Raw genomic sequence first — 26,369 nt, forward strand, 5'->3', positions numbered from 1 at the left:
CCAGGCTGGGGCCCCAGACTTTGGGAACCAACCCATTGCCAACTGGGCAGAGCAGACTTGAAACCACACCCCATGGGCTTCAGACTCAAACCACCTACCTGAAGCAGCAGCAGGTCCCAAATGTACTTCAGGGGCATAATCTTTGTCTCCCAGAACAGGAGGTGAGCACAAGCCTGCTGCTCAAAAGAGCAGCTGCTGCTGCTGTGAACAGGAAGTGGAGGCTGGGCCCTACCATCTGTGCCAGAGCTAACACGTCTTCCTGTAGTGTCGCCCCCTTCCTCTAGTAAGCCGGGGGGGGGGGGGGGGGAAATGCCGCTATCAAGTAGAGGGCCTTCGTGAAGGCAGGAGAAAAAGGCAGCAGGAGCCAGAGCAAAAGGCACCAAGGGGACAGCAGGGCGGGGAAGGGAGACGCGGTCAGGCTGAGGCTCAGGCTCCACCCTCTCTTGCTTGGATTTGGCAAAAGCCTTTGGCCTAGTCCTTTGTCACCACTTAGTCCCTGAGTGAGCACGGGACCAAAGTGTAGGGCTGGCTAAAGGTATTTACTGATGAATAAATGTTCACCAAAACAGAATCCAAACACTTGCATGACCTTATAGTGTGTAAAGCATTTTCCCAAACATTTCATTAAACTGTCCACATGAGATGGGGCTACCCCTATCTTACTGTTATTGACAACGAGTCTGAGACGTTGTCACTTGCAGAAGCTCAGGCTGCCATGAAGTAACACACTTGCCATGATGCCACCAGTAATTCTCTCTCTCAACCCACTTTTGCTCACGGCCCATCCTCCCCTCCACAGTGCTCAAAGCTGTCCTGACCTGAACTCCCAAGTTCCCTTCCACTGACATTGCCTTCTCCATCTCTCCATAGGCCCCAGACTCCAGTCCTCCTGGGCTTTGCTGCCTACAAATCACCCACTTTTTATGTAGCTACTGTTTGTACACTACTTTTCCCTCAGCCTTGCATGTCGTGTGCTATTTTCTGACACCACTTCTCTAATTCTCCAGCACCAACCGGCTGTCCAACAATTCACTTCTGACACTGGAGTCAACATCAGATCCCACAAGTCGAAGGGCTCAGGCCCACGAGACTGCCTCCCTGCAGGCGCCCGCCGCAAATACAGTGCCAGGCTGCCCACGCTGCTGCCTGGCCAACTTCAAATTCAGGGGGTTCCACCACTCCCTCTCCTATCTCCCTCTCAATAATTTGCTAGCAGGGCTCACGGAATGCAGGAAAACACTTACATTTGCCAATTTTTTAATAAAGGACATAACTAACAAATGTCTCAATGGTAGACATGAATACAGCATGGTATGGGGAGAGGGTGCACGTCCCCCGAGCCCTCTCTGGGCGCACCACCCTCCCTGAAGCTCTTAAAATCTCTGAATGAAGAGTTTGTAGAGTTCAATCTCCAGCCTTCCCTCACCTCCTAGGTCAGTGGGTGGGGCCAAAATTTTCCTGTCTAACCACTTGGCCTTGGGGTGACTAGCCCCAATCTGAGGCTACCTAGGGGCCCACGGTAAGTGACCTCATTAGCATAAACTCAGGAGGGATCAAAAGCGATTCATTACGAAGGACAAAAGACACTCCTAACAGGAAATTCCAAGAATTTTAGGGGAACAGGGGACAAATTTCTTTTACTGTATATACTTTCAATGTTCCAACTTTCAAAATCCTACTCTTTAGACTTAACCATCAACTCCTATAAAACTGCCAGTGAATCTGCTACTCAAAGAAAAAACGTCCTTGAAGGCAGCTCTGATGTAGAGCCCCCAGATGCAGCGATCCCGGGGGCAGCCCTGTTCTCCACCAGTCGGAGCTCAGGGCAGCGAGGGCAGCTGGCCGGTGGCAGTGGGGCAAGGCCAGGGAGCTGAGATGCCGGCTCAGCCCTGGGCGCCCTCCCCTCTGGCCTCTGGGCCAGGGAAGCGTTAAACAAACATCCCAGCTGACGTGGCTTACTTGCCTCCGTGATCAGCCCATCCTTGGGGTGGAGGCGACAGGCAATGGGCACTACTCCGGGATCCTGCTAACCAACAGCTGGGGGGTGTTAAGATGCTGTTTGAAATGGATGGCGAGAAAAAGCTCTCTCAGCTCCTTTGCGGACAGACACTACCGGTGGAGGCAGAGTTGTGTTCACAGCAGGCTCCGGGTAGGTTCCAAACCTGAACGTCGGCCTTCAGGAGCAGGGGCATCCCCAGAATAGTGTGGGAGATAGTCAAGAGCACCCCCGCCTAACATCCCACACCGCCCGTGCCGCTGAAGTGACCGGCGGCACGTGGCAGCGGCGGGAGCGTGTAGGTCGCCCTGCCTGCAGACGAAACAGAAACAGGGCTGCAGGCGTCACCCAGCTCTCCGGGCGGGCGAGGCGGGCGAGGCCGACCGGGAGGCCACAGATGGTCCCAGGCCAGCGGGGCGGGGCACAAGGCCAGACGTCTAAGATCAGATTCCACTCCAGACAAGTGTTGGACAGGACAGAATGACAGAAGAGATGATTAGTAACCACGTATGGCTGTGTATTTCATATAGGGCTCTGTACAAAATATTTACACATATTCTTTACAGAACAGTAAACCACCTGAAGGTAGAAAGATAATGTTTTATTCTCATTGACGCGGTGAATCCTGATGTCAGGAAAGCTATAAAACAAATGAACTTGCTCCTTAGGTCATAATAGAAGCAAATGCCGCTTGCTTCCTGGGTTCCAAAAAGCTGTGTGGCCTTGGGACCCTGATCACATGCACCCCCTCACGTCTCCCCCATCAACTCCTTCAGTATTTACAGACATGCCCGAGTGCTCGTGGCAGGGCACGCCGGTGCTGCTGCGCATTTGTACCAAGAGGACAAACACACTGAGGGAGAAGACTGGGGATACGTCACATCATCCCCTCTGGATCCTGAAAGAACTACCTTTGTCGTATCTTCCGCTTTCTAGGTTAACCCATCCAAATCACACTCACCCAGGTGGGACTCCCACTATAGAGAATGACCCATCGCTAAGAGCTTTTTTTGTTTTAAAGTGCTGAATGTGACTTAATGTAGAGACACCTCTCCTAACCTCCCTGGGCTTGCCAGCTGCCTGGCATGCTAAATGCCCTCCCCTCTGCACACAGTGGGCATGAAGGAAGGATGCGGAGGCCTGGGTATGGCAGGTAGAGTGCTTCTGGCATGTTCACATTGAAACACCTGTCAAGACAGAACAGTGCCAGAGAGAGACCAGGACAATACAAGTACATGGCTGCTTCATACTATACAACCCCAATTCTTTAAAGAAGCAAAAGGCACTTTTTTTTCAAGCCAGAGTTAATCGAAAACAAACCTGGCTTCACTGACAGGAAAAGCTGTCCCAGAAGGACTGAACGACCCATCTTGTCCCCTACGGCCTGCAGGGTCCCCAGGCAGCTCAGTGTAGGGCACTGGCTGTTGCAGGCCCCTCCACACTCTCCAGGCTGCAGTCTGTCCCTTTCTGGGTGCTGAACATTTCCACTGGCATTTCCGACCAGGAAGGAGAGACCAGCAGTTAAGAAGATAAATCAAACCCAAAAAGCAAAGCCTAGGTAGTGAGTGGGTGCCTGTTCGGGAAGAGATGGGTAATCGGAAGAAAACCGCGATGGAGACACAGAGCGGGCACTTCGGAAGCGAGGAGCTGTTTGCAAACAGCAACTCTGGCCAAAGGGAAATGTGAAATAATTGCATAAAAAGGAAACCTCAGGGTCTTCGAAGCTCATCCTTCTGATGAGAAACAATTTTTTTCCATGAAGGAACTATTATTTTTAAAGTGAGGGTACTTTACATGTTGAGTGTTACATAATTCTAAAAATAGCAATAGAAGTGTCTTTTACAAGCAGCTTTGTGTGGCTTGTGGAAGACAACAGACAGAAAAAAAGGGGCAGTTAAAACCAGTCTACATCTTGGCTGTAAAATTCAACATTCCTTCCCATTTGACTGGAAATACCTGGGATTTCTAGGCTGAAAATCGGTCGGATTTACCCAATAACCTAGTTCCCACCTGTCCCTTTGATTTCTGACCGGCTGAAAGAGCTGCTCTTAAGAAGGGCCACTCTTGTTCCCGGGCTATCCTGCTCTGCCCCCTCACCTCCGTGCCACTGCCAGACATCCTTAGCAGTAGCTCCTTCCCTCTTTGTCCTGCCAAAGCAGACAGAACAGGAGGCGGGCAGTCAGCGGTCCACCTTCCTTACTACTAGGCAGCCAAAAGGGTCCCCAGTGACCAGGCCTAGTGGGTTCCAAAGGTAGTTGGGAGCTAAAAAGAACAGAAAACAAAACAAAACAACCCACCACTTCCTCCAACACAAAAGGAGGCAGCGGAGAGCCCACTCAGAAGCCCACTGTGAGGGAGAAGAGTTCTGCGCCCAGGCCCCCAAGCGCCCAATGTCAGACAGGCTCTGCTACTGGCCTCTGAGGCAAAGGCAAACCATGGCCGGGCCAGGGAGGGTGGTAGGAATAGAAAACCCTTGACAGAAATCCTTTTAATAAAGGACATTCCATCCCTCTCCATCCTTCCATGGAAGGGCAAGACCTTAAAGTAATGTCAGAGGAAGAACCTTCTCTGGCATTTAGGGGAACAGCTGCAGCTGAAACTTAGGGGCCCACTCCAGGGCACTCTTCACCACAGCCAGAGCGGCCGCTCCAAGAGCCACCGTCAGCCCCATCACCGCCAGTTTCACAAAGCGGTTGGTCCTTGGTTTGGTCAGGATGTCCTTTGCTCTATCCTCCGCCTGCAGAAGTCCCCGAAACCGCTGCCGCAGCACCATGTCGGGCCTCTGCTGGGCTGACGCCAGCTCGAAGTCTTTGAAGGTAGAGGCTGCCGTTCTGCAGAGGAGGAGGAGATAAAAAGGAAATAACATGAAGAAACAGAGAAGGAAAGAAAAACTAGATTAAATAGGCTGCGGGCAGAGCCATCCATTGCTCAGAAAACTCTTCTTCATGAAGACCCATCAAAACTGAAGCAGGGATTCCTCTGGCATAAGCACAGACCTCTGGGAACACCCCCACAGCCCTGTCGCCACCAGACGCCATCTCCCATCGCTCCTGCCCACTGACAGACACCACCGACTCAACCAGTGGCTTGGCCTCACTTACTTCTCAGCCTGCTGCTGGGCAGCCGCCTCCCGAGCAAGTTCCGACGGGGGAAACTGAACAAAGAGGTCTCCAGCTCTACTAATCAGTGTCTCATAGGGCAGGTCCTGAGGGATTTGGGACAACAGGTGGTGGACCGAGGCCATGTCACAGTCACATTCCAGGACTTCCTGCTCTCGATACAACACGATCTGTGGAGAAGAAGGCTTTGCATCAGGGACCAGAACACACGAGGCCTTGGCCACATGCATTTCATTCTCCTGTAACAGGGCTCACCCCTTATGTGTGGCAAAATCCTGTACCCATTTAGGAAGCAATAATGCACAGATCTGAGTGCTTTTCCTATTGGGCTGACCCTTCCTGCTAGAGGCAACCTTCTACCCAATGCTGTGAAAGACTGACCAATTAAATGAAGGAGATTCTTTTAAGAGGAAGAAGAGGCGAAGGATTACTGGAAGATTCCTGGAGCTCCAGCACAGAATAAAATGGTTCAAAGCAGTAGGAAGAATGGGCTTGTTCTCTTTAAAGAGCAATGAAGAGCACGTGTGAGTCTACACCTGCACCCCCACCCCGATGACCCGGGCCCCCTGCTAACTGGAACACCCCCACACCCCTCAAGCCATCTCAATGTTCTACCATACCACCACACTCCTTTTCTTAAACCTGGACTTGGCAGTTTGTACTTGTTCCAGGACATGTTGACAGGAACACATAATTCACAATGCAGGGGAGCATTTTAAAGGTTCAGAAGAATCAAGCAATTGTCTTTGTTTAACCAGCATTTCCCAAACTCATTTTTACACAGAACACATTCTTCCATGATAGCCTCCATTGCCGCTGCATAGAATGGTGTCCAGGCACACCAGCCTGGGAAATGCTATCTTTTTTTCTTAAGATTTTATTTATTTATTTTTAGAGAGGAAGAGAGGGAGAAAGAGAGGGAGAGAAACATCAATGTGTGGTTGCCTCTTGTGCGCCCCTAACTGGGAACCTGACCCACAACTCAGGCATGTTCCCCGACTTGGAATCGAACCAGTGACCCCTTGCTTTGCAAGCCAGCACTAAGTCCACTGAGCTACATCAGTCAAGGCAGAAATGCTGTCTTAAAATGATCAAGCTGCTGGCTCATGGCCTGTACCTACCACAGCTGTAAAGTAAATGGGCATCAGGGGGTGGCAGGCCAGGAAGAAGTCGTATAACCGCACAACATGCCTGAAGTCAGACAGCACATGCCCAAACCAGGTGATGAGCCAGCTGAGGGCAAAGATTGTCCCCACCTCGGCACTAGGAACAAGGAAATCCAGATGTTAGGTTCCCTGCTGAGTCATCCCTTTCCTTTTTTCTGGGCCTTCTTTGTCCTCAGTGCTGTGAGAAGAAAACATTTGGGAAATATGCTTTCTGGAAAATTCAGCCACCTAAGAATTCAGCATTTTTTCCCTCATAAAATACAAAGTCCTTAAAATGTACCCACCATCATGACATTAACACTACAATAGGATCCCAGTCACCTTATTTCACTGGGTGATCTCCTGTGGCCAACAAATGTCTACTACAGGAAAAAGAAGCATCTATTTACAGAAAACAATACCATGATTTTCCCTCTGAGAAAGTCATACCCTTTTGGGGGGCACAGACACATATTCTCAGGCTTGAAAATACAACTCTATTTTTTTAGTTAATATGAGATGACAAGCATCTTAAGACATAGATATTTTTTTTAAGATTTTATTTAATTACTTTTTAGAGAGAGGGGAAGGCAGGGAGAAAGAGAGGGAGAGAAACATCAGTGTGAGAGAGAAACATTCATCAGTTGCCTCTCACTCGTCCCCAACCAGGGACCTGGCCTACAACCCAGGCACGTGCCCTGACCGAATTGATGACTTTTCAGTACACAGGCTGGCAATCAGTCCGCTGAGCCACATCAGCCAGGGCAGACATAGCTATTATTAAAATTAAAAACAAAAGAAAGAAAAAAAAGTCAGGCATTGGCCGAAGACACATTTCTAACTTAATTAAGAAGGAAAAAAAATCATATATGAGATTTGCAAAGAAATATTTCTTCTCCTTGGTATTTTGGCAAGTAACACCATCCACCTTGTCTTTCTTGCCTCTGGACCCTACAGGACTGTACTTCTCCTGTGGCAATAACCTCAAAGTCTACGTTGGTGCACTTACCTCATCCTCCTCTCCCCACTAGATGTAAACTCCTCAAGGGCATGGGTTGTCCCAAAAGAGCATAGCACTCAAAAAGTGTTCCAAGACTGTGTACAGAACTGAATTATCCAGATTACTGATAACTGGAAAGGACAACTCAGAAGAACTTAACACTAATCAGTATAAGATGATGATGAGCTAGACTTGTGAGGAAGAAACAAAGGCTACAGAAAGTTGAAGGTGTGTGTGTACACAGACACATATATACCTCTGCATGAAGTCATGGAGTTCTGGATTCACCTGGTCAATGATGGGCATCAGATAGTTCAATATATGTTTGGTGTTGTCCATTGTTCGATCCATGAAATCCCTAGGGGGAAATAGTAAGCTTGGTCAGACCAAACACTTAGATCGGGGTGGGGGTGGCATGGGGCTCAAGCCACCAAAAACACTGATTTCAGTGTTTTCACTGAAGGGCTGAGGAGTTACCCTCATGGGGACCTGGGGAGTGATGCCTGCCTCTTATGTCCCTTTGTGCTGGTACCTGAGATGGTGGGTAGATAGTTTTTCTACCAGCGACGTTGCCAGCCTCTCTCCTACAACCAACAGAAATGTGACCACGATGTCATGGTAGCCCTGGTAGTAATGCAGCTGAGGGTTGCGCTCCAAGATGAGGAGGATGATGTCGATCAGCTCTTCCTGGAGCCCTTCTCTCTGTTCTTCTGGCATGCCTGCGGGTGCGGGGGTGGTGCACGTGAGCGTGGCGAGCAGCCAAGTAACACAGAGGTTAGGAAAACAGACAGCAATGGATTTACAGAGAAAGTGGTTTTTTAAAAAAATTTTATATATTTATTTTTAGAGAGGGGGGAGGAAAGGGGAAAGAGGAGGAGAGAAACATTGATGTGAAAGAGAAACATTGATCGGTTGCCTCTCGTACACACCCCAACTGGGAACTGAACTCACAACCCAGGCATGTGCCCTGACTAGAAATTAACTGGTGGCATTTTGCTTTGTGGGATGATGCTCAACCAACTAAGCCACACTGGTCAGGGCTCAGAGAAAGTATATAAAAAAAGAAAATCTGCATCTTAGTAACACATCGAGGTCCACACACATAAAGGAAATATGTGGCATGCAGAAAAGAGCCACCGACTAGCCACCTCACAGCGGGAGAGCCCGGACGCCTCCTCAGCCAAGGCGCCCCAGCGCACACGGCCAGCAGTGGGACTCTGGCCGCACGTGCCTCCTGATGCGACGCACCAAAAAGGACTCCGCGCCACTTCTGCGGTATTCCTGTCAAGAAGGTATAAACCTAAATCTAACGCTGAGGAAATACCTGACAAACTCAAATTGAGGGAAATTTTACAAAATAGCTGGTCTGTCATAAAATACAAAGGAAGTATTCCAGATTAAAGAAGGCTAGAGATATGATGCTTGAAATGGGAACTACATGAATTTGTACTTCCTTTTCCTAAAAAGGACATTACTGGGATAAATGGTGAAATCTGAATGGAATCTGTCGATTAGATAGCAGTGTTTCTTAAATGTTTTTCACTGATTTTGATAAGTGTACTGTGATTATATAAGAGCCTTGTTTTTCAGGAAATGTACCCTGAAATATTTAGGAACAAAGAGGCATGATGTCTGTAATTTATTCTTAAATAATTCAGAAAAAATTTATGAACGTGTATATGGCTGAGAGAAAGCAAATATAGTCGGATGTTAACATATGAGAAAATCTGGGTAAAAGGTATGTGGGGAATTTTTTGTCCTAGTTTTGTAAACTTACTGTAGGTATGAAATCATGTAACAATAAAAAATTTAATTGCATGTTCCCCTCTGAACCAAACTAAACATCACAGGAAATATTGATCTCCTTGATCCAAAGACACGGCTGGAAGCAGGGCAGCCTTGGGGGCGCTTTGTGAACAGGCAGCTGGCCCCGGCAGCGGTCAGCGTGGCTCCTCAGATCACCCGGTTTTTGGTATGAAAACACCCAGTCTTGGCCTTTGGAACAGCTTTAGAAGAATGGCACACCACATAGCTTTCCTACACCATTAGTTTTTTCAGTTAAAAACAGGTCCTGTAAGAGATAACAGCTAATGTAGGGGCCCAGACTAAACTGAACAAAAGGTTTAAGGTAAGAGCAAAGTTCATCTCTTACCTATATTTACCTCACTCCTTCTCAAAAGGACACACTTGCAAAGATAAAATAAAAAAAGAAAATGAAGTAAATCAGGTACAAGGATAGGTAAGGTCAGAAAGTAGTAACAGAAGACATTAAACCTTGTTTGAATTTTCAGTATATAAGAGCGGTCAGCTAAGCTCAGAAGAACGTGAATGCGAAAACAGTATTAAACAAACCACATGGTAAGTTCAGCCTACGGAAAGAGTATCATAGACTGATGTTACATAAATAAAAGAGGAATAATGGACTCAGAGGGAAAACAGGGGGGAGAAAGGGAGGCATCTGTACCAGCTGGTCTATTCCCTAGCAGCAGAATAGGGAGACCCTGCCTCACCTAACCTATGCACCAGCCTGAACCTCTTTCAGAAACTTTTCCTCTCAAGCTATTGGCCTCAGCTTACGCTGTAGACTTTCCTAAAACCTCTCAAAGGTCCACCAACCCCAATTAAGCAGCCACTATCCTCAGTGTGCCCTCTACCTCTCGCTAAGCAGCTTCCAGCACTAGCAGCAGCTGGCCTCCAAGTCCAGCCTAGGCAGCCAGCAACTGCAGATCACATCGCAGCTCCTACCGGGTGACCCTGGGCTGGGCACAGGCAGTGGCTGACCTGGGGATGCACCAGAGCCCCTCCCCTGAGGCCCCAGAGCCAATACACCCGGTGGCCACTGGCTGACTTCAGGCCACCTCAGAGCATTGCCCAATGAGCTACACAAATGACGCACCCCAAGGGTGGACTTGGCAGGCACCAGAGCCCTGCTAAACTGAATCCCGCTCTGTGGGGTCAGCCGCTGCACAACAGCTTGTCGGCTACAGTCACAGACAGTCCTCACAGCCAGTCAGCCTAAGGGTCAATCCCACCCACTGATGTGTCAACAGCAATCAAGGATCAACTACCACAGAGGGGTGCACACAACCCACACAAGGGACACCCCTGGAGCATCTGGCCCAGGTGACCAGGAATCCGCAAGAACACCTACTACATAAGACTGCTCTCCAAGACTGGGAGGTGTAGCAAATCTTCCTAAATACACAAATACAAACACAGAGAGGCAGCCTACATAAGGAAACGGTCCTGGCTGGTATGGCTGAGTTGGTTGGGCATTGTTCCGAAAAGTGAAAGGTCACCAGTTCACCTGCTGGTCAGAGCATGAGCCTGGGTTGCAGGCCCAGTCCCCCGTCGGGTGCATGTGAGAGGCAACTAATCAATGTTTCTCTCACACATCAACGTATCTCTCTCTCTCTCCCTCCCTACCTCCCCTCTAAAAATAAATAAATAAAATCTTAAAAAAAGAAAAGACAGGATAAAAAAAACTAAACAAGGAAATAAAGAAACATCCTAAGTTAAAGAACAGAACAAAATTCCAGGGCGGGGAAAAAAAACTAAACAAAATGAAAGCAAACAACCTACCAAGTACACAGTTCAAAACAGTGGTTATAAGGATGCTCAATGAACTTAGGGAAAGAATAGATGAACTCAGTGAGAATTTCAAGAAAGAGATAAAAACCATAAGGAAGAACGCATCAGAAATGAATATAAGAACTGAAATGAAAACTACATTAGATGGAATCAACAACAGATTAGATGAAGCAGAGAATCAAATTGGTGATTTGGAAGACAAGCAGAACACACACAAGGAGAACAGCAAAAAATTTTTAGTTTTTTTTAATGAGGATAGTTTAAGGGAACTATGGTACAGCATCAAAGATAACAACATTCACATCATAGGAGTGCCAGAAAGAGAAAAGAGAGAGCAAAGGATCAAGAACCTATTGAGAAGAAATAATGACAAAAAACTTCCCCGACCTGGTGAAGGAAATAAACATGCAAGTCCAAGAAGCACAGAGTTTCAAACAAAATGAACCCAAACAGGCCCACACCAAGATACATAATTAAAATGCCAAAGATTAAAGACGAAGAGAGAATATGAAAAATAGCAAGAGCAAAGCAGTTAGTTACCTACAAGGGTACTTTCATAAGACAGCTGATTTCTCAACAAAATTTTGCAAGCCAGAAGGGATTGGCACAAAATATTCAAAGTGATGAAAAGCAAGAAGCTACAACCAAGATTACTCCCCAAGGCTATCACTTAGAATTAAAGATGTACAGAGCTGCTAAGACAAGAAAAAGCTAAAGGAGTTCATCACCTCCAAACCAGTCTTACAAGAAATGTTAAAGGAACTTCTTCAAGAAGAGGAAGGAAAAAGACCAAAAATATGAATAACAAAATGGCAATAACTACATACCTATCATTTATCAATAACTATACTTTTGTATTATTATAAAAGACATATTATTAAATGTCTTTTGATGGATTAAATGTTCCAATCAAAAGACAGGGTGCCCCAGCTGGTGTGGCTCAGTTGGTTGAAGCATAGTCCTGTAAACCAAAAGGTCAACAGTTCAATTCCAGGTCAGGGCACATGCCTAGGTTCAGGTTCAGTTCCCAGGAAGGGCACATAAGAGAGGCAACTGATTGATGTTTCTCTCCCTCCCTCCCCATTTTTCTAAAATCAATAAGCATGTCCTTGGATGAGGATTAAAAAAAAAAAAAGACACAGAGTGACTAAATGGAAATGAAACAAGAACTAACAAAACTCACTTTAGATCAAAAGACAGATATACTGGAAGTAAAGGAATAGAAGAAGATATTTCATGCAAGTGGAAAGGGGAAAGAAAACCTCATGTAGCAATATTTATATCGGATCAAATAGACTTTAAAACAAGGCTATACCAAGAGACAATGAAGAACATTTCATATACAATAGTCAAGATATGGAAGCAACCTAACTGTCCATCAATAGATGATTGGATAAAGAAAATGTGAGACATATATACAATGGAATGTTAACTTGGCTATAAAAAAAGAATGAAATCTTACCATTTGCAACAACACAAATTATGCTGTAGAGGTAATGCATTTAGTAAAATAAGTCAGATAGAGAAAGACAAATACTACATGATTTCACTTATATGTGGAATCCAAAAAACAAAATAAATCAACAACCAAAACAGAAACAAAGTTATAGATATGAGAACAAACTGATGGTTGCCAGATAGGAGGGTATTAGGTGGCTATGTGAAAAAGGTAAAGGGATTAAGAAGTACAAATTGGTAGTTACAGAACAGTCACAGGATGTAAAATAGAGCATAGAGAATAATATAGCCAATAATGCTTTAATAACTATGTATGTTGCCAGGTGAGTACTAGACTTATTGGGGAAATCACTTCCTAAGTTATATAAATGTCTAACAACTATGCTGCATACCTGAAACTAATATATTGAATATCAGTGATAATTAAAAAAGAAAACATGAAAAAAATAAGTTACAGCAAAATATAAATGTCACTTTTTTTTTTTTAATAAAAAGAATCCCATAGCACTTACTGTCATCTGGTAACAACATAGGGTAATAAATGTGATATGAATAAATGTTTAAGAACTATTCTCCCAACAAAGAACACCTAAAAAACACAAACTGTATTGCTTCTCAACAATTTCTCACATCATTAGTCATTTCTAGTTGGAGACAGTTTGGAGAAGAGTAATATTATCTCTTTTAGCATGATCTAACCTAGCTGTTTTCTTGACTTCGTTCTAGAATGAATCTCTTTTGCATCATCTAATACGAGGCTCAGGTACTCATCCAAACCAATGATACGGCCCTCTAGCTGCATATTCACTTGCTCATAAAGCCACACCTGAATCTGAAATCTATTTTGCAAGTATCTGAAGACGAGGTTGATGGGCTGCCTGTCACCTTCTGCACATCTTGGCCCTGGCCACAGCGCACACCATGGTGACAGCTGACAAAGGCCTCACTCAGCCGTGTACTACCGCAAAAAGCTACTTCTGGAATCTGCAGGTTTCTTTTTTAAAAGTTTATCTTCAACATATAAGCCTAAATTAAAGCTATTAAAAACACACAAATAAAAATCAAAGCAGTAGGATAGGAAAAGGGGATTGGACCATAGGCATATGTTGTCATAAGTTGTATATATACAAATACTGAATCATGTTGTACACCTGACACTAGTATAATGTTGTATGTCAATTATACTGCAATAAAAATAAGTAAATAAATAAAATTAAAACAAAAAACCAGGATGGCAGGCCACTGGCTGTATAAGAATCACAAAAACCTCTCCAGGGGGCGAAGATGTAAGCAGGAATAAAGGCTCTTTAAAAGACAAAATCCAAGCCAAATCATGGGCTCGGAAGAGCGAGGCAGTGGGTTCACAGCCGCAATGTTCAACCTTCGTCATCCCATGGCGCACGGAAACTAATTACTAAAATCCTGCGGCACATCAAAAAATACTTTAGTTTTTTTGCTGATCTGACAAAAAATAGGTATAATTTTGATTCATTCACACCAGATGGCTATTGTTGTGTTGGCTGTTGTCATTTTTTTAATTTGACAATCTAAGGGAAAAGAGGTCGGTGCCCCTGACTAAATAGTCAGGTAGTGCATGTTAAAAAAATTTTTCCCCTATGGGCATGGGCTTTATTTTGAGAATGATTGGGGGAAGAGAGGGAGGAGCTAGGACTGGTGGATATATGGAGGGAAGGGCACCTTCCAACTTTCTCAACTTTCTTTTTAATTAAGTGCATGTTGCCCGGAGGTGAGGAGGAGTGAGAATAGCTGCAGAAGTGAGAGGAAAAGGGAAGGTCATGGAATGGACGCCAGGGCCAGGATATGGGCACTGGGGGGTGGGGAGGGAAGGCACCCTTCATATTCTGAGACTCAACCAAGGTCATTGCTTGATGCCAGCTTTCCCACCCTCCTCGGCCCCCGATCCTAGCTCCTGGCCCAGATGCCTGCTCTACTAGCTCCATCAGCTTCCCATGCAGAGGAGGGGGATGAGGATGTGGAGAACGGTGGCACCCGCCGCCTCCAGGTCCCTTGCCTAGGAGAACTGCTCACTCAGCCTGCCCTGAAGTCCCAGCCAGAGTCAGGAGGTCAGGAAGCCAGGGTGCAGGCAGGAAAACAATTGTGCCCTTCACCACCCCTCCTGACACTCTGCCCCTCCCTGGCTCTTCACATGAGCTGGCAACTCTTGGCTCAATCCTTGTCTATCTCGCCTTCGCCCTGTTCCTCTGGTCTGGCTGTCTGCCAGCGGAGTGGATCACTGCAGTCCTTGGTGTTGGGTCAGAACAGGGCAACTACCTATGGCCACGAACCAGGGAGGCCACTGTGGCCACATGGAAGACATCCGTGACACTGTGCTCAGAGGACCAGGAAGATCGCTCCACATAGGACACGGCCCCCACCTGCTTGGCCAGCACAGTGCCCTGCTTAGGCGTAACAGGGATAAGCCCCTGCTTGCACAGCCCCCTCCGTGTGGCCAGGTCAGCCTGCATGTCCAGTTTACAGCCAACCAGCACAACCTTGGCATTGGGGCAAAACTCCTGAGTCTTTTCTCTCCTCGCCTCTTCTTGAGGACACTGCAGTGTTTCTGGTCTGCTAATGTTAAAGTAGATGAACACAGTGTCTGAATCATGATAGGTCAGGGGCCAGATGTTACCACAGTTAAGAGGAATTTAAAGTGTCCCACGTGTTTAGGCTCAATGCGGCACTTGTCCGTCTCAAAGCTCATGGTGGGGACATACCTCAAAGGGTAGGAATCCTTGGCGAACACACTACCGCAACCTCGCGGTGGCCGCTCTGCCACCCCCTGGTCCCTGCTACATACTGCCCACCTTCCCTGCCCCACTCCCAGGCCTCACGGGCTGCCCACACTGGCATCGCGGGGGCTGTGCTGAGCCCCCCGCCAGAAGCGCTCTGCCCCCCTCACCCCTGCTCCAGTCCGAGCCCCTTAAAAATTCTTGCAGCACACCAATTTAAAATCAAATCACTGGTTCAAAGGGTCTCGTTCCCTTTGGCAATTCTCTTCTCTTTATGTTCCTAAAGGCAGAGTTGCCAATGGAAGAGAAATAGATCATAAATACGAAGTTTGGTACCCAATTTCCTTCATTGTGAAAATGGAGACGATGGTCATTCTCCTCATTCTCCCTGGAATGGGAGAGCCCTTTTAGAAATGGACTCCAAACATGAGGGAATGGCCTCCCTTCTAGTCCAAGGAATTCAACATATGTGTATGCAAGATATCACTATTTATAAACCTAATCAAAGACGGTATTAATAGTTCTTGTTAGTGTCCACTTCTAAACCAACCTGCTCTTTAAAGCCAGACTGATGGTTCTAGCAATTCCTACTCTCTTCTGTGGCTCTGAGAGCAGGGAACAACCTGGTCTTCCATTTACCCCTTCTAGGCCAAGGGAAATTCCCTTTGGCTGAGGCTCTCAGCGGGGGCCTGAGAGTGACAGAGCACATGAAAGAATGACTCAGCAGACTGGGAGCTCACGTCTGGTCCCAGTGCGTGCTGAAGTGGAAACGCCCCGGGCCTGGCAAGCATCGACACAGGAAAGTAAGGGCAACTGGGACAGAAACCTCCGTGAAATAAGACAGAGAGCTCCTCACCAGGAGGAAACCGCCGTAAGGACCGCCGGACGTCCAAAAGCACTTGTTGGTAGTCCTTGCTCATCTGTCGTAGGTTTTTCCCTATTGGAGGAAAAGGAACATGTCATTGTAGGAATGTCAGGGAAGCCAGATCAGGAGTAAAACATTCTGGTATTAGACCAAAGCCAAGGAGGACATATTCCCATGTTTTCCTGAAGACAATATGACTCAAAATACAACATGTGGAGAGGAACCCCGAATTTATTTCTAAACACGTTTGATGCAAGTCCTGATGACTGTAAGAGGAGGGGTTGCAATGCCCAGAAGGTTCACAGAATCAGGTGGAAAGAGCAGCAGAGGAGAAGTGAAGAGGCCAGGGGCCTCCCACGGCATCATTGGGTAACTGCTCTGAATTTCAAAGTCCGCATCTGTAAAACCGCAATATTTCCAACCTGGCCAGTGTGGCTCAGTTGGCTGAAGCATCATCCTGTAACTCAAAGGGTCACAGGCTCGATTCCCAGTCAGGGCACATGCCTGGGTTGTGGGTTCAGTCACCGGTGGCGGTGGGTGTGAGCGTGTGAAAGGTAACTGATCAATGTTTCTCTCTCACATTGGTGTTTCTCTCCCTCTCTCTCTGACTCCCTTCCCTTCTCTCTAAAATTAATAAGCATGTCCTCAGGTGAGGGTGGAAAAACAAATGGCACTATTCCCTTCCTTAATGGAACTCTCAGGTTACTGTAAACATCAAAGAGGCCAGGGGCCCCCTGTGGCATCACCAGATAATTGCTCTGAATCCCAAAGTCCACATCTGTAAAATGGCAATATTCCCTTCCATAATAGACCTCTCCAGTTTCTGTAAGGATCAAATAAAATCATAAATAAGATCAGAAACCATAGACCACTGAACAAAACTCTAACATTTATAAAGTCTACGGAGCACTGAGCTGTTCAGAAAGGAGTATTAAGATAAATTCACATAAAGAAGAACCTAATGTCTCTCTCTTTTTTTAGATTTATTTACTTTTAGAGAGAGGGGAAAGGAGGGAGAAAGAGGGAAAGAAACATCAATGTGTGAGAGATACACATGCCTCCAACTGGGGACCTGGCCCGCAACCCAGGCATGTGCCCTGACTGGGAATCAAACCAGTGACATTTCGATTCACAGGCCAGCATTCAATCCACTGAACCACACCAGCCAGGACCTAACTCTCTTGACCCAGAAATTCTAAAACTAGAGTGCGAATAGGAAGCAGTACTTGTATTCAGGTGATAAGCCCGATACAGTGTAAAAGTAAAGAGGCAGTCTCTAGCTACTGTATTTTATAATAATATGTACATACTACACATGCGTGTATATATCTAAAACAAGTATATATTTCCCTCAACCCAAACTGAGTATTGTATAACAAATCTACATTTCTTTCACAGACCAAAATCAAAAGGTACCAGAGGAGACTGTGCAGAACATCCCCACACAGGTTTCAGTTTATAAAGATATGGGAAATCTGGACCCTGATAGGAGCACATCATCTCAGGATGCAGAGCGTCAGCATGGCAACGCCTTATCCTTCCACCAAAAAGTTGACTGCTCTGAGGCAACCCAATTCAAAGACAATAACAAGTGGTAACTTAGCACCTGCCAGGCTGCACTATGACACTGTGAACTTTCATTGGCGGAGGCCGCTTTAATCATCTCCAGCATCCGGCACACCACAGGAACACAACTACTATCTACCAAATGAGCAAAAGAGTCCCTAGCAGTTGGACTTTTGCCCCACATGGCAGAAAAGCAATCAATGTCTGTCGAGTGAACGAGTGGCCAAGTGTGCTCCCTGCTCGGTAGCGCTTTCATCGGTACTCTGCTCTGAATTCCAAGGAGCTCCTTTTACTACAGCGGCCTTGCAGGTTAGTTCGGTAACAGCTTTTCACAGAATTACAGAATTTTAGAATTCAAAACGACCACAGTATCTCCCAATAAAAAAGTTATTTTATGTTTTTAAAAAAAATATTCCTTCTCCCCCGGCTTAATGTTTCTCAAAATGTAGTTCATCTACATCAGAATCAGGTGGAGTGCTTGTTAAAATACAGATTCCTCTAAGTGAATACAGACTGGAACAGGCATGTTTAATAAACTCTCCTACCCAGCCAATAACAGCTCCCTGCACACCTACCTAATAAAAGCTTATTCCATTTTTGAATAAACTTCTACTTATTAGTTTGGCCTTATAGTCACAGTTGACCCAATCATACCCTAAAATGCTTCGGATTCACTCATCTCCTCTTGGTCTGACATTAGCATAAAAATCAAAGATCCTGGAATTCTGTTTCCCTTGCCTCCTAAATAAGCTCCCCTCACAGGATCCCCCCACCCCCTTACCTGGTATAGGAGGTGGGTCATTGGTGTTGATATTGAGGAGCTTGGGCCACACTTTTCGTCTGATCTCATCGGTCAGGAGCCCTCCTTCGCTAATAGCCATGCGTCTCAGGGCAGCCACATCAGGGGGATCGCTGTTCAGAGCCTGGTATATCTCTGCCACTTTCTTTTCCCTTTTGGCGTTAAAGCCTGCAAAAACAAGCAAACAAAAACAAAACAAAAAAAAAATGCGGGTGTGGGTGCATTAGGCGCATATTCAGCATGTGCACATTTTCTTCAGGGCTCAATCTCATAATTTGGTCTGAGACACAGGTAGGTATATTTAAAGCCAACCTACAGATATTTAATTAGCACATAACGTGCAAAACAGTAAGGAGATATATCATGTAAGTAACCAGCAAGGAATTATAATTATAATAAATGCTCAGTAAATTCAGTCATATCTAACAGTTACCGTTGATGTTTTCCTAATAGAATGCCTCTTCTTTCTTAATATCAAGCTTTAAAGCACATATATCTCTCTAATATAATAATTTTTTCTGTAGTTTATAGAGGAAAAATGTATATGTACGCCACCAAAATTCAATACTACATTTTTAAAAAAAAAACCACAAAAGTTCCCAATTATTGGTAAAACATCAGAATCACAGAAATATTTTCAAAATCAGAATGTAAAAGGGTACATTTGGGTCTCTAGTGTGGATGGTAAAGGAGGCATGATACTACACACAAAGCAACTGTTTCTTAAAAACTATATTAATTACTGTGATCAGGAAGTAATGTTTTAAGCATCTTACATCTGTACATGATAGTTTGTTATTTATACACATAAATACTGTGTTTTTACTGTTTTTACAGTAAAATACTGCATTTTACTGTGTTTAAAATACTTTTTAGGAAAACCAAGAGCTTCTGGTTGATGTTTATCCTATTTTTTCTATTTAAAATAAAGTAACAGGTTCTTACAGTTTTCATGCAGAATATCTAATTTTGGGAATGGCAAACACAAAAAAAGTAAAACAAGACACCGTAAAAGAGATGTCACAAAGGAGTGCCTGATACTTTCCAAAAAAAGGAATGCGCAGACACCAGGAGCTCAGAGAACATCATGGGTCAGACTGATCTGAGAAGTTTAAAAAGGAAAAGGAGGATTTTAAGAGGCTGGGAAGGGAGAGAGAAAAAACACAGAGACAGGAAACACAAGGCCCTTTCATTTAACAGTAAACAGACTCATTCAAAATATTTATGTAGCATATACTAGGTGTCAAGCACTGGGGTTACATATGGTAGAAGATGACATTAGAAGGTAGGTTAGGCTTTAGAGAAGACAAATACTGAAAAGTAGATTAGGTTTAGAAGGGACACTAAGCAGCTTTCCTCAATAATTTCCTATTCTGGGACAACAATATACAAACTGTTTCCATGACAAAGCTGTACATTATTAATACAAATGAAAGTTGGTACTAATCTTCCTGGTTACCTACCTATGGGAGCTGTGATATATAAATTAGCTGGTTTGGAGTCACATGCAATGGGAGGTGCAGAGAGAGAAATAACATAGGTGACTTTTAACCTAAGTAAACCTGTTTTCCTGTCTATTCTGTTTTTTCCTTGGTAACCTAGTAGACTGACCGTCTCTTTCCGTTTGAGAGATTCCTGGTTCATGCCTACAATCCTGGCATAACTGTTCACAGCAAACCCCTCCTGTGACTTGTACTTTCAAGTATGTCCCAGCTCAGATGCGAAATTAAATGGTTACTCTACCTAGAAATCATAAAATTAAGCTTCAATTTCCTCTAACAGTGCAACACCTAACCAGTTAAATGTTTGTTTACAAGGTACGTCAAGCTCCTGGCTTGAGTGTGTCCATCTGTCTGTCCATCATCTATCTGTCCATCTATCCACTTGTCCATTAGTCTATGCATTCATTTATCAGTCCATTATTTAATGAACATCTACTTGTAGATAGCACTGTACAAAGGAAAAAAGATTAATTTGAGCTCGGAGTAGTGTGGCTCAGTTGGTTGGGCGTTGTCCTGCAAAGAGAAAGGTCACCAGTTCAATTCCTGGTCAGCGCACATGCATGGGTTGCGGGTTGGGTCCTCATAGGGGAGCCTACAAGAGGCAATAATTGATATTTCCTTCCCTCTCCTTCTCCCTCCCTTTCCCTCTCTCTTAAAAATAAAAATAAAAATAAAAATAAAAATAAAAATAAAAGATTAATGTGACTTCCTCCCAGCCTTTGAGAGGCTCTCCCAGTAGGGAGGGACACAAACCATTATTATTCATGATATAACAGAGTCATGAAGAATTATGAAACTCCAGACAAAAGAATGACTGCTCCTCATGCACTCGGGAAAGGCTTCACCAAGACTCTACTCTGGTACATTCTTTAAGAAAACTTTGCACACGGGAGACTGGTTGAAGAGAAGGCATTCCGGGGAGACAAAAGAGTGTGTGCAAAGACCTCGTCACACGAAAGAAACATCGTGTCCAGAAAACACAGAAATAATTCTGTGAAGCTGATGTGTGAGGTAAAGGGAGAGGACAGAGGCTTGAAGGACTGCAGTAAACGTAGCTTATGGAGAGTCTGGGCTTTATTCTACAGTCAAGGGAAGACAGGGAGGGATTTTACTTTGGGTCAAAGGACCACACTTTGGAAGAGAAGGGTATATGTTTTCAAAGAGGGATTGCAGACACACAGGATACAGAGAAGACTTCTGCCTCAGAAGACTGGGACACAATATGAGCAGGAATTGATTAATTTCCAATAATGAATATAAAGTACCAGATAACCTGTAATTTTTTTTTCCTTAGAGTTTCCTTATATTTTCTACACATCCCAAATTAAGAACACTTAAATGGTAATATGAACACTGCTTGAGGTAAGCTGGTGTTTAGAAGCCCTGTTAATCTACCTACTAAGAGTGTGGAAAAATTTTCTCTATTTCTTTAGATATATATCTACCCTGCCGCTCCTTCCAAGTAAGCTATTCAGCAATCTAGGGGAAAGAAAAACCAGTGCTTGTATCCTGGAGAAAATAACACTGCTTGCAATCAGCTGGATTTCCACTAGGTTCTGGTAAATAATCTGCCAGAATTTTTACTCATTCTGAACCCAAACCACAGTTCCAGTACTTAGTTCTCTTAACACTCTGTTCCAATTCTATTTTTAATCCTGCATTTTGAAATTTACTACTATCTTCTGTTTTCAGTGCTCTGTGGGAATGCATTAAATATATACAGAAAAGAATTAAAAAATTAGCTTAGCTGTTGTTCCTTTGGAAACAGTGGCCTGTAATAAACGACATTATTCTCCCCATACTACTGTTAAGAACATACCCACTGTGCAACTCTAAACAGAGTCCTGCACTGCTTAACAACAGGGATATGTTCTGAGAAGTGTGTTGTCAGGCAATTTCGTTGTTGTGCGAGTATCACAGAGTACACTTACACAAACCTAGGTGGTATAGCCCACTACACACCTAGACTATGTCGTATACCACCTTCATATATGTGGTCTGTTACTAACCAAAACACTGTGTGGTATGTCTATAGATTTGTAGATTCTTTGGCCTTTTTCTAAAGGTACTGCTACTTCCCAGAGGAGGATGCTGCTCAAATGGGAATTTTAGCTGCCATGTGTTCAGGCCCCAATATCACCTTCATCAATCCCACATTCGAGTGATTAAGTATTAATCGCAGATGAGGAAGGCACTCCTAAGCATGCCACCCCCCCGTACACAAATATTTATTACACCTAACATATAAGCTCTCGTTGTGACATAAAAAGGGAGGAGAAAACAGAAAACTCAAGTGAGCTAGAGATATATAAATTACAGAATGATAAGGTCAACAGCTAGATTACGCAATGAGGAAGAAAAATGTTAGCGAAGTCTCAGCTGAAACTAATTTACACATTTCCTCTTCACCTCAGAGAAAAATCATAGAGCTATTTCTGGGATACTCAGGAAAATATTAAAATTAATACTAACTACCCTGTTTTAAGATCAATTTTATATATGGATTTTAGGGTGGGACACACACTTCTGGGCTTGCGAATGTTATCTTTGGGCTTGGGGTAGAAGCCCCCATTTCATCGGGAGGCAGCATATATGTAATGTCAATCCCCCTGAATCATTTCTTCTCCAATTTCTTTTTGCCTCACTTATAAAAGAGATGTATTACATATCCCAAAGTTGATACCTCCCAAATGCCTTTAACAGGAAGAGGTCTTGGCTATCATAACCACGACAAAATGAAATGATTATCCTACAGCTGGCTGCAAAACATAAGACGCTGCTATAAATAAATCCCTGATGCCTGAAAAGCAATTCATTCACCACAGGAAAAAAATGATACAGGCACTACTTGGCCTGCTCTCCATTAAAACGATCATTTTAATAAGGGGCACTGAAGCAGCATTTCTTAAGAATTCAGGTAAAGATGGCTGAGCCCGTTATTGTCTCAAACCTTTCCCAACTCTGGCTGCAGAACCCAGGTAAAGATTTCTACTTGCTCAGAGCATCAGGTATCTCTAAAAGCCCCTGGTTTGGGGAAACAGATACATACTATATATGAGACAATGACTAAAGATGAACTCTACCTATGCTTCCTCTAAAAGTTTCTCCATATCAGCAAAATATATATTAATGACTTACAGTAGGTAAAAGATCTACATATGAGTACTTAATAATGGAATCTTATGTGAGAGTACAAAATTCCACACTTATTACTTGGTTTAAGCTTGCATATCAAGAAAGCTTTGTAGCCTTTAAATAAAAGTTAAACTCAAACTAAGTAATGCTAGCTTTAATGAAAACAATGGAAGAGGCAGTCAGAGGGAGAGAGAGAGAGAGAGAAAGGGAGAGATTCCCTCCGACAGTCACCACTCTGTCCCACCCCTCGAACTCCTAATGTTGATACTGAAAATTATCTTGAAATTTTGTCCTTGAGCCCTGGTTAGGGGCTCAGCTGGTTAGAGTGTTGTCGCATACACCAAAAGATCATAATTTCAATTCCTGGTTAGGGCACATGCCTAGGTTGTGGGTTCGATCCCCAGTCGGGGCGTGTACGAGAGGCAACCAATCAATGTTCCTCTCTCACAGCGATGATTCTCTCTTTCTCCCTTCCTCTCTTTCTAAAATCAATAAACACATCCTCAAGTAAGGATTAAAAAAAATTTTTTTTAATGCTTGAACTTAGTATCTATACCAGAGAAAGACAGTAGGAGGGGAACAGCCTTACCTTTTCCTGAGTAAGGTTCCCATTAAAAACAAAATTAGACAAAGTAGCCTCTGTTTTTGAAGGTCCTATTTAGTTTCAACGAACAGTACCAGAGTTAGCAGAGATTTGTTACATGAAACATAAAGACAAGAACCAAGCACGTATTAAGAAAGACTGCTTTACTCTAACAATGCAGAAAAATATTATAGAGAGTAAACCAATCGGATCATGAACTCTACAAAGGAGAGCTTCTAGTGGTAGTAACTTTGTCAATTCTCTAAAAATAGTCTGATTTCTAAGTTCCTCCTATTCATCCAGGGTAGTAAAATCAAGGAAAATGGGAGGTAAAGTCTCAACACCTAGGCACAGTTGCACTACAACAGGTCACAAGACCTGTACCACTTGGGGCATTGACTATTATTATTCCATGAAGAAAGATGTCATACAAACACCAGCAAAGGGTCACAAAGTCAAAGGGCTCAGGGAAGTAACATGATGAGTGAGCTGCACTTCCCTCCAGGACTAGAATAGGAGAAAGGGAGATAACAGAAAATGAGCCCAGTGGATATCAGGTGCTTCATCAAAATATGTGAGCTGAACATGTTATATAGTTCTACAATATTATGGATACCACCCATCAGAGGATGGAAAAGTGGGAAAGCTACGTTAGCCTTCTCAGAGGAAAAAAGATTATTTTACTTGGTGCAGAGTAAACATTATTAATTTTAACTGTCATGTCTTAATGATATGTAAAACATATTTGAAAACAGCACACAACAAAACTATGATTTCACAGAATTGTATGAAACACTTATTAAACGATATAAAAAACAGAAAATTCCTTTGTTCACAATTAAATAACATTCAAATAGGTGGAACAGGAATGAGACATAAAGTAGATTAGTGTTTGCCAGGAGCTGTGGAGACCGGGGAGTGCAGAGTGATGGGCTTTCTTTTTGGAATATTAATGTTCTGGAATTAAACAGGGGTGATGATTGCACAACCCTGTGGAAGTACCAAGAACCACTGAACCGTACACTTTAAAAGGGTTCGACTTTATGGTAATTAAAAGAAATAGGTGGTCATGCATACTACCTATGCAAATCAAGACCGCGACAGATGAATGAAGTTTGGGAACCTGCCTTACAACTAGGGAGGCGGCACGAGGAGTCTGCGGACGGGGCCGGACAGTCTCAGGACGGAGGTGAGGCCCGGCCTCAGCTCCCAGAGACCAAATTCTCCCTTTCAGATGTGACAAGGTAGGGTGCAGAGTCCCCGCCCCTTCCTTCTCACTGGGGACGTGGCTCTGCCACCACGGTTTCTCGGGTCTCATCAGCATCCGTGGACGCCCCCGCTTCCAGGCTCTGTTTCCCTTCAGCCTTTTCCTCTCTCACACATCCTGACCCCTGTTCGGGGCCCTGGGCACATCCTACGCGGCCTGTCGGGAGCCCCTTGCGCCGGGGCCCGCTCCTTCGACAGCTGTCCCCAGCTCCTAGGGTCGCCCCTGTCGCTCAGGCCGCCCTCGCAGGCCACTCCTCGACACCCTGGTCGGATTCCGTACCTGCCTTCTTCGCGCCGCTGTCACAGCGACTTGAGGTGGGGCTGTCGCCCTCCGCACTCCCGGAGGCCATGTCCCGGGGGCCCGGGCCCAGGCCCGAGCCCCGGCCGGTGGTTGAGCCGAGAAGAGACCGGGCCGCCGGCGCGGCAGCCAGAGCCCGCCCCGCCCCGCAGGCTCGGCTCGGTAGCCAGCTGCGCGCAGGCGCGTAGGCATCCTCGCACGGGCTCCGCCCCCGCGCCGGCACGTGACCGTTCTCTACGCTGGAGCCGGCAGCCGTCACCGGGGCACACGGGCAGGTACCCTAAACCGAGAGAGAAAGTGCAGGTAGTGCGTCAGGGAGAGTTCCACCTGAAGGGTGGAGCCGGGCACTCTTGAACAAGTGTGTTCTGCACCAGATTTTGTCATTTCTTTTTTATAACTTACCATTTTTCTTATTTGTAAAGAATATTGATTAATAAGAAAAGTACTGGACTCAGAGTTCTTGGGAAAGTGCTTAGAATACTATTAAACATATAGTAACTGCTCAGCAATTAGAAGCCAGTGTTTTGCTTTCCAAGGATTTTGCCTCCTGTCCCACCTCTCCTCACATACTCCTGTCATACTTGGCGACTTAAGGGTTTTATCAGAACCATTGTACATGGTTCCGCAGTTCACTGCACAACGCCAGGAAGCACCGTTCATATAGATGATTATGTGACCAGTGCCCCTTTCAGTTATACAAAACTGGCCACTCATTCAAAGTGAGCATCTGTCTTAACAGGTTTTTAACCACCTTCTCATCTCTAATGACTCCTTTCTCTCCAGTTGGCCACCCATTCTCTCCGTCACCCCCTTATTGTTGTGGCCGGAAACTGCCCCACTCCCCTCGAGTTCCCATGATTTTGGTTGGTGGATGACCCCCACCAAAACAGTTCTTTATTCTCCCCAAACCTCCAGCCCACTTGGTTTACTCCTGGCCCCTCTTGGTCTCATCCTGCCCATCCTGTTAAATCCAAGTTCCGTGGTCTATCTACCATGAAAGTGTAAGTCCTTTTTAAAAAGTTTCTCTGGGTAGCTTTCATGAACAGAAAAGATTACTTTGAGGTTAATTTGATTTTTTAAACTAATATTCAATTTATTAAAATTAGAAATCCCCAAATGGAGTTTTCTTAATTTCAACTGACACATTTTACAATTCCATTCATAAATCCAGAAAATTTTAACCATTTCTTTGGTCCCATGAATAAATTTGGTTAAGTAAAAGTTCCATTGAAGATTTGAAATTGTATTTATAAATTTAATCATTCACTTTCATCTTTTAAGTATTGCAACTTTCTA

General features: G+C 44.7%; 1 protein-coding gene and 2 pseudogenes across 1 annotated transcript; all 3 read right to left on the reverse strand.

Annotated features, from left to right (window-relative positions):
- Positions 1–2,576: 2,576 nt before the first annotated feature.
- Positions 2,577–25,239, reverse strand: TBC1D20 (TBC1 domain family member 20). The gene is made up of 8 exons (XM_054573927.1): positions 25,056–25,239; positions 18,272–18,457; positions 15,916–15,996; positions 7,793–7,979; positions 7,517–7,618; positions 6,237–6,378; positions 5,098–5,285; positions 2,577–4,827 (listed from the first exon to the last, which is right to left on the reverse strand). The coding sequence occupies exons 1-8, from the start codon at positions 25,123–25,125 to the stop codon at positions 4,572–4,574; spliced, it is 1,212 nt and encodes a 403-aa protein (XP_054429902.1). The 5' UTR covers positions 25,126–25,239; the 3' UTR covers positions 2,577–4,571.
- On the reverse strand, positions 12,954–14,045 carry LOC129070567 (small nuclear ribonucleoprotein E-like; annotated as a pseudogene).
- LOC129070568 (rho-related GTP-binding protein RhoN-like) lies at positions 14,488–15,180 on the reverse strand (annotated as a pseudogene).
- Positions 25,240–26,369: the final 1,130 nt, after the last annotated feature.

Source organism: Pteronotus mesoamericanus, unplaced genomic scaffold (genome assembly GCF_021234165.1).
Source record: "Pteronotus mesoamericanus isolate MK-2021 breed Mesoamerican mustached bat unplaced genomic scaffold, CSHL_Meso_final contig_25, whole genome shotgun sequence".
NCBI lineage: Eukaryota > Metazoa > Chordata > Mammalia > Chiroptera > Mormoopidae > Pteronotus > Pteronotus mesoamericanus.